Source organism: Phalacrocorax aristotelis, chromosome 17, assembly GCF_949628215.1.
Source record: "Phalacrocorax aristotelis chromosome 17, bGulAri2.1, whole genome shotgun sequence".
Taxonomy (NCBI): Eukaryota; Metazoa; Chordata; class Aves; order Suliformes; family Phalacrocoracidae; genus Phalacrocorax; species Phalacrocorax aristotelis.
The window spans coordinates 10,678,167-10,686,086 of NC_134292.1; the positions used below are offsets into that span (position 1 = coordinate 10,678,167).

The following is a 7,920-nucleotide window of genomic DNA, read 5'->3' on the forward strand; positions in this document are numbered from 1 at the left end:
GCCTTGTTCTTGCTGAGCGTGGAGTGGTTTGGACCTAGAGTAGAGATTTCTGCTTTGGGTTTCTGTTTAAGTGGCGACTGATGACTCTCCTAGTCAGGCTGTTATTACCAAGTTGGAGTGTGAGGCTTTTTTTTGGTTTTATTTTTGGGTTGTTCTGTTTGATGGGGGTTTGGGGCTGGGTTTTTTTGTTTGGGTTTTTTTTGTGTATTTGGTTTTGAATTTTGCTTGTTTCTGGAAAACAATCCAGGTACAGAGGCAAAATCGCCCTGGTTTATTGTTTATTAGGATGAAGACACTTTTTTTAAAACTTTTGTTGTGTGGTTGTTTTTTTTTAAAGCAGCATCTTCTAGCTCTTTATCTGGTGGTTCCTATTGTGTTAATTCACTCAGTGACTGGTTTAAATTGAATGTTTAAATTTCATTGTGATTAGGGGTGATCTGTTATGTTCTTTCAAATGCAAGCCTTTAGGTGGAGAGCTGTTACCCTCACCAGCTAGTTAACTCACTTGATTTTATCTTCTATATTGCAGGATTTGAAAAATAATACAAGGCATCAGGATGAGTTGCTTAGAGAACGGGCAACCCTGAAAGAAGATATCCTACAGTATTTAAGGAAACGGAAGGATTGCCAAGAGAGACTGAAAAAGAGGGAGAACCAATTGCAGCAGCTCCAGAAAGAGATTGAAGAGAAGGAAACAGAACTAGCCAAGCAAGAAGCGGTAATGAGCCTGCCTGCTTGCCTCGCTTTCGCCTGACCTCTAAAACTAACGCAGGCTAAAAAGCTTTGGTGCAAGTTTACTAATAATATACCAGTGCCTTAAGAAACATGAAGCCTCATTTTTAGAGGAATAATGGTAAACAAAAAGCTTCAACATTGTTAGGTTTTAGTGAAAATTAGTGTGTCACAACAAAGGACTGTGTATTCCTTCTTGGCAGGGTCATCTTATGCTGAACTGATAACAAAACTGCTGTAAAATCAGTGCTGCTCACAGAGTGCAGGAAGGGCTGGCGTAGCAGAAGGCACTGTGCAGGGTGTTATGTTGGGTGTAGCTGATACCAACAGGAGATGGACTAGTACTGATTGCTTGTATCAGGAACAGTGTGGCCAGCAGGAGCCGGGCAGGGATGGGGCCCCTGTGCTCGGCACTGGGGAGGCCTCACCTCGAATGCTGGGCTCAGGTTTGGGCCCCTCGGGACAAGAAGGGCCTGGAGGGGCTGGAGCGTGTCCAGAGAAGGGCGGCGGGGCTGAGGCAGGGTCTGGAGCACAAGTGTGCTGGGGGGCGGCTGAGGGGGCTGGGGGGGTTTAGCCTGGAGAAGAGGGGGCTGAGGGGAGCCCTTCTCGCTCTCTGCAGCTGCCTGAGAGGGGCTGGAGTGAGGGGGGGTTGGTCTCTTCTCCCAAGTCACTAGAGATAGGATGAGAGGAAACTCAAGCTGCATCAGAGGAGGTTTAAATTGGGTATGAGGGAAAAGAAAAAGCCTTCACTGCAAGAGTGGTCAGGCCCTGGCACAGGCTGCCCAGAGAGGTGGGGGAGTCACCATCCCCGGGGGTGTTCAAAAACCATGTAGATGCGGCACTTCAGGGCACAGTTTAGGAGGGCTGGGGGTGCTGGGTTGGTGGTTGGACTTGATCTTAGAGGTCTTTTCCAACCTTAGTGATTCTAGGATTATTCTCTATAGTTCTGTTTTGTCAGCTGCCAGGATAGAACTTCTTCCTGTGCTGTTGGTTTCTCTTGGCAGATGAGCAGACTTGTAGAGTACCTGAAATAATACAATGGATTTCACGTGCAACTAATCACAAGTTACCTCCAGCTGCATTCCATAATTCCAAAACTAAGCAGGAAAAATTCCAGGGTGCTTTTATCCTGAAGTTTCCTTTTGATTTTGAGTGGATCACTATTTGCAGCTAGCTTTTGTTCTTCTCTTCCACAGTAATTCTGTGCAAAGCGTATCAGCTGTTCATGAAAGTTAGGGCTTGATCATATATTCCTGTAGTAAAATTAACTTAGGTTGGCTGAGCAGTTTCCACAAAGCGTTCACAAAAACTGAGGGAGCTGGACTGAAAATAAGAGAGGCAAGAAAAATTGGTAAGCTTTTTTTGTCAGTAGGGAGTATCAGATTGTTCCTTCCAATTTATGCTGCTTTAACTTCTGTAATGTCTTCTGGTGACGGTATTTGTTCTCACTGAGCTGGTACCTGTTAAAGCTTGAAGCGGTGGTGTCTTTGGCAGATTCTTCATCGCCTCAAGCAAACTTCAGAGCGCGAAGGAAAAAAACTGGAAGAATGTACTGCTAAAGTGAAAGATCAGAAAATACTATTGGAAAAGGAACTAACAGATCAACAGAAGAAACTGGAGCAGGCAACAGCGAAAGTAAGGCTGGCGGAAGAAAACCTCAGGAAGCTGCAAAAGGAGGAGTCGCGATGTGCAGCACTTGAAACTGTCAGAAAAAGCAGTAAGATTCATTGCACGAATAACTCGTTCCCATCTGTGGGTTAAGTCTAATGAAACCAACAAATATTTCTGTTACTCTCGCTTGGTTTCTAATGCAGCACCTGGATTGACTCTCAATCCTTTGACTTGCCCGAAGAACAGAAATCCTAAAGCCAGCTGGTGTCCCGTCCCCTCTCACCTTGTGTCAGTGTTTTTACAGACCACTGCTCAGCACGTTACTGTGTTTGAAAAATATCTAATATGAATGAAATGTGCCAAGATACTTATATTTCTGCTAATCAGGTTTGTTTTAAAAACCGTTAATTACAGAACATCAGCTCTCAGAAAAAGAATTACAACAAAAAAATAGAGAAATACAGTCTCTTCTAAAAGAACTGGAAGCCTCCAAGTGTGAGGTAAACAGTCTCCAGGATCAGATAGCAGCAGAGAGGAGAAAAGCAGAAAAACAAATCTGGAGTCTGAAAGAAGCGATGAAAAAGCAAAGGATGCAGCTGGAAAGAAAACTGCAGGTAAGTCTTGGCTGAGGGGAGAATGTTTGAGCATTTGGGTTCTTCTTAAACAGCAAAATGACAGAATACCCATTTTTGTCGTAGGAGGAACAAAGTAATGCATTAACTTCATGACTAGACAGAACTTGAGGCAACCAAACTCTGGTATTTCTAGACTGTGCTGCAGGACACCTCTCGAGTTATTTGTATTTAATGCTGCTTCTGCATTTTGACTTAAAGAAATTGTGTTATGTGGGTTCTCTTGATTCCTTGTGGATGCTCACAGTAAAAGGTGATTTTCCTACATTTTCCTAGGAACAAAAGCACCAAAATAACTGTTTGCAGAGCGATATAGCGACTGCTGAACAAGCAGCACGCAACAACCATGAACGAGCCGAGTGCCTTATTAAGGACCTTGGCCATATCCAAGAGGACTACATGGATCTCCAGAGCCAGGTACAGCTGAGCGGCCAAACACAGGCGGGTTTGAGGGTCTGCCAGGCAAGTTTATATTGTCTTGGTTTTGAATCTCCTCCTGTCCCGTGTCACGGTTAAAAATAGACCTACTTAAAATCGCCGTGCGATTTTCCCAAATCTGGGAGAAGTTAAGCTTTGTTACAACCAGTAGGATCAGGCAACTCAGTAATCCCGGTTTAAAAATGAACAAACCAACTCCAGCCAGTCAATCATGTGCGGAGTTCGCAGTGTAGGGCTGCCAAGCTCTGAAGCAGGATTTCATTCTTCCCATCTCAAAGGCTGTGGCAGAGCGGCACAACTGTGTGGTTGCCTTCCCAGAACACGGTGTGAATTAAGGGCACTGTTTAGGCCAGTTCAAATGGATCAACCCCTCTTGCCCAGTAAAATGGTGCCTGAAAAAGAGACTGTGTCCTTTGGAGGTGGGCGGAGGGGGCCGGTCCTACCTCTTCATTATGAGCAGTCGACTGGAGTGCTCCCAAGACACATAGCAAACCCTCAAACCCTCCGTAACACGTGCTGTCAGCTCAGTTTAAGCAATGCTTCAGTCAAGAACTAGGGCTCAGGCTCCTGTTAACATTAACGTTTGGTAATAGGAACTCGGCATAACTGGAGTCACAATTTATGCAAATCACTAAGTGTTATCAAAGTTCAGAGCTAGCCATTAGGCACTTCGCAGCTTGTTGGAGCTAACCCGGGCCAGCATGTTCTTCTTCTGCTATTCACTTTACATTACGAGGTGATTCCACGTTGTCCAACTCCTTCTAGTCCTTTAATAAATCCTTTAGAAACAATTTATAAGTCCTTCAAATATAGGGTCCTTCAGAGAAGGATGTTGTTAGCAACTAGAAAGTGTTCAAGGAAGACTGGGCAAGACCAGAGTATGAACAGGTTTAAGTTAAAAAGTTGTGTCTTGGGAACTTTAGGTGCCCCTGTTACCATCCGAGGGGCTTCACAGGCAAAGTTAACGTCAGAATTCGGCCTGCTGCTGTTCAGAGGCTTTGGGATTTCTGATTGCAGTCGTGATAACTGTTTCAGAAATAAGCCTTGTTCAGTTACGCAGGAAAATCCCTCTGGACTGATGTGTTTGTAATGTGACAGCAAAATGGTGAGACTGTTCTGTGATGCAGGTTAAAACTCGAGAAGGCCTGGAAGAGAGACAAAGGGAAATACAGGACGCAGCAGCGTTGCTTAAGCTGGAGGTTGAAGATGAAATTAGGACGGGGTTTAAATGTTCAAGCCCGTCTTCTCTGGAGCCGGTGGAAGATTTGGAAGCGTCTTCTGAAGTAAAGGGAATTCTGCAGTGTGAATCTGACAGCTTCGAGGAGAGTGGTCTGTTTGCCGCTGACAAGAGACTCCTCTCGTTGGAAGAAAAGTTGAATTTCTCTAAAGTCGTCTTAATGGTAAAAAGCTTTCACAACGTAGCTGCCACTCGTGCTACGGCACGGTCGGCGCCGGTACCTTCAGCTGTAACGCTGCGTGGCTGAATGCGCTGCTTTTGTTTCCAGAAGGACGAACAATGGCGTGGGGAGGCTCTCCGAGAAAAACTGCAGCACCTTGAAGATCGGCTGAAGGTGGCACATCTCTTCCAGCCACGCTAATAAGTCCATTGGGTCCCTTCTAAAAATAACCCCAAACCACCCAGGAGCGCGGGGGATCCTTCTCCAGCTCTGGCATATCCGCTCTGTGCATAATGACTAGCTACGGAGTATCTTTGGGTGGGAAGAGTGAAAGAAAGCCTAGCAACTGCATGCTGTATCAAGATGAATAGTTTTAATTAACAGTTAATTGGATTGTTGAGCCTTCCAACAAGATTCCCTCATTTACTATAGGGTGACATAAATTGGCAACCTGACAAATTACAGTTCGGGAGCGCTCACCCTGAGTACAGGTGGTGGCCAGGCTTAGTGAGAACATACCTGCTGCTCCCTCTTCACCCAGTTCGTGATAAAGGCCATAAAACCAGCTCATTTCTGACTTGGGAGGAGGCAAACTACTTAAAAATAATTCACAAACCCATTGCCTTCTGCTTGTGGTTTGAGACTCTAACGTTACGTCCCCTATGGCTCGGCTTTAAGGTCGTCAGACTTTATAAATACAGTCTTAAAAATTACTCTAGCTGGCTATAAATAGAACTAATGATGTATTTAGGTTCAGCTCCGGCAGTGCATGTCCAAGCAAGTAGAAGTATTAATCAGAGGAAAACAGCAAACGGAAGGCACCCTTCACAGCTTGAAGCGACAGGTTGATGCGCTGGATGACCTGGTCAGCAGCACGTCTTCCGATTCCCAGTTTCTAGCCCAAAGCTCAAGCCTGGCATCTCTTCACGATGCTGTGAATTTAACAAAAACACAGGTAATGCTCCACTGCGCACGGGAGCTCTGGGTTTGGTGCTTTAATAATTGTTTAGCTCACTGGTACTCTGCTACAGCCGAGCGGCGAGCAGGGGTTTTCCGAGGGCGGGGTGATGGTACTGTACGCGTAGGTACTCCAGCAGCCGCTACCTTGTTTGGCAAGGGTAAGTTTTCCTCAAAGTTGTTTGGTTTGGTGGAGATTTTTGGTTTTCTTTCACTTTGTCTTACCTCTTTAAAATCTGGATTTTTCTTTTTCTAAAGATTAATACGACACTGCCCATTGAAGAAGGCGTTAATTTATTACTCAGACTTCCTTGTACTGCTTTTCCTAGGCTGCTCTGACAAGGCTCGGGCACTGCCGCAGCAGGCCGGCAGGAATTCCGGCGGGGTCTCGGGCACTGCATTCCTGCCCGCGAGGAATCGCTCCGTAAAGCCCAGAGGTGAGACGCGACTCTGGCCCAGCTCGAGCTTCGCACCGCGTCGGGAGCGGCTCGAAGGCCGAGGCCTGTGGGGCGCGGGCGGCAGTAGCCCAGGGGCAGGTGCAGGCCTGTCCCTTTCGAGGGACAGCATTCCCGTGGCTGGTATCTAGCGCTTGGTGCTTGGTGTGGCTCTTAGATGGGTATTTTCAAGTAAACCGTGGCTGAGAACTGCTTGTAAACTCTCAGACAACACAGAGAAACCACTACTGTGTTAAGCTACTGCCACACCTGATCTTCCAGTAATGCTTTCCTGGTTTTAATACATGTTTTTTTTAAATGCATAGCCTACGCCTGCATTTCAGTTACAGCCAGTTACTGTACCGGCCTGGTCCTTAAGCGTTCTTCTGTGATGATTTAAGTAATATTTTTTAAGAGCTGCCACGCATCAGAAGAAAAGCTTTAGGCACATCTACAGCGGCTCCAGGACGCTGCCGCAGCTCAGTCCGGCAGGACGGGCAGCGCCTAGGCGCGCGGGGCAGAGCCCCTCACACCAGCTCTCTTCCAGGCAGCGCCCGGTCTGCGCCCGCGGCTCCTCAGATGCGTGCTGCCGGCTACTACCTTTGAAGACTTCTACCTCACTGTTTTGGGAGCCTTTTGTAAAAAAAACATTTTCCACCACTAACGAACAGCTGGCTGCGGGGCCTGCTCTGCACTGTGAAGTTTTTGTACGTTTAACTGAGCTTTATGTATATAAGTTTGGTTTTTTTTAAAAAAATGTATTTTAAAATGGTGATTTACATGTGTCCAAAACACCTACTTCTATTTAAGTGTCAGTTTCTACTTTAAAAATAACTTGTTACAAGGCCAGAGTTCTCTGTTTACCTGTTGTCAAATGCATGGATGTTTTAAGACAATTATTTTTTAGTACTTCCTTAAAATAAATGTCGGTGATGTCTACTTTTATCCATGGTTGGTTTTGGTGTTTGTTTGGTTTTTTTAAAAAAACAAACCAAAAAGTCCGTCTCAAGGCTGTGCTGCCCTGGATGACGGTGGCGGCAGCACCCTCGGACCCTGTGGCTCTTGCAGAAAGCAAGACTTGGCCAAGATGGGTATTTATGTAGCCGTGACTGTCCCTGGCTGCCGTCTGAGGCGGCAGCTGCCCTGCCTCCCCTCGAGGCTGAGCTCTGTTGCCTTTCCGAAGGCTGTGGCTGTGGTTAATGGCTCTGTAACAAAGTTCCAAGCACCTTGCTCTTAATTAGTAGGGGGAAAAAAACCACTTTGTAAAGCCTTCAGGCAGCAGGAACCAGGCACAGTGAAGCACAGGACATGTTACCACACATAAGGTAAGAAGAGCATCTCTGCACCCTGCAGCAGGAGTCATGCTCGGAGGGACTCTGTTTTCCCAACCCTCCCCTCTGGACAGGCTTTGAAGCCATCCTCACTCTCACCCCTCTCTCATCCACATTATTACTACAAATCTCTTCTACACCGCAAGTGTCACCTACCCCCCCTTTCACTGGGGATGAATGACGCTACTCCCTGGCCTGTTCTGGCCCAGCCGGAGCCTGTTACATCCTACAGCAGTTTTGGGCACTGGCAGAGACAAGTGGTGAAAACCTCCCCCAAGAGCCTGCTTAAGGTCAGTCATAAACAGAAGCAGAGTTAGAACACAAGCACCTGCCAGACCTGGCCCAGCACCACATTCCTCTGCCACCAGTTCAGTGAGGTGTTTCTCTC

The 7,920-nt window shown here is 46.5% G+C and overlaps 1 protein-coding gene across 11 annotated transcripts in view; it reads left to right on the plus strand.

The window, feature by feature from the left end:
- Positions 1-7,146, plus strand: part of CNTRL (centriolin) — a 38,872-nt gene extending 31,726 nt beyond the window's left edge. For 5 of the 11 annotated variants that reach the window (XM_075111856.1, XM_075111860.1, XM_075111867.1 and 2 more), the window contains 9 exons: positions 530-718; positions 2,227-2,449; positions 2,758-2,957; positions 3,252-3,416; positions 4,541-4,813; positions 4,919-4,984; positions 5,562-5,765; positions 6,097-6,204; positions 6,749-7,146. In XM_075111856.1, the coding sequence (XP_074967957.1) occupies positions 530-718; positions 2,227-2,449; positions 2,758-2,957; positions 3,252-3,416; positions 4,541-4,813; positions 4,919-4,984; positions 5,562-5,765; positions 6,097-6,195 (1,419 nt within the window). In that variant the 3' untranslated portion in view covers positions 6,196-6,204; positions 6,749-7,146. Of the gene's footprint in view, positions 1-529; positions 719-2,226; positions 2,450-2,757; positions 2,958-3,251; positions 3,417-4,540; positions 4,814-4,918; positions 4,985-5,561; positions 5,766-6,096; positions 6,205-6,527 lie in introns of all 11 variants that reach the window. The other 6 variants (XM_075111858.1, XM_075111859.1, XM_075111862.1 and 3 more) reach the window with 6 other exon arrangements.
- The last annotated feature ends 774 nt before the right edge of the window (positions 7,147-7,920 follow it).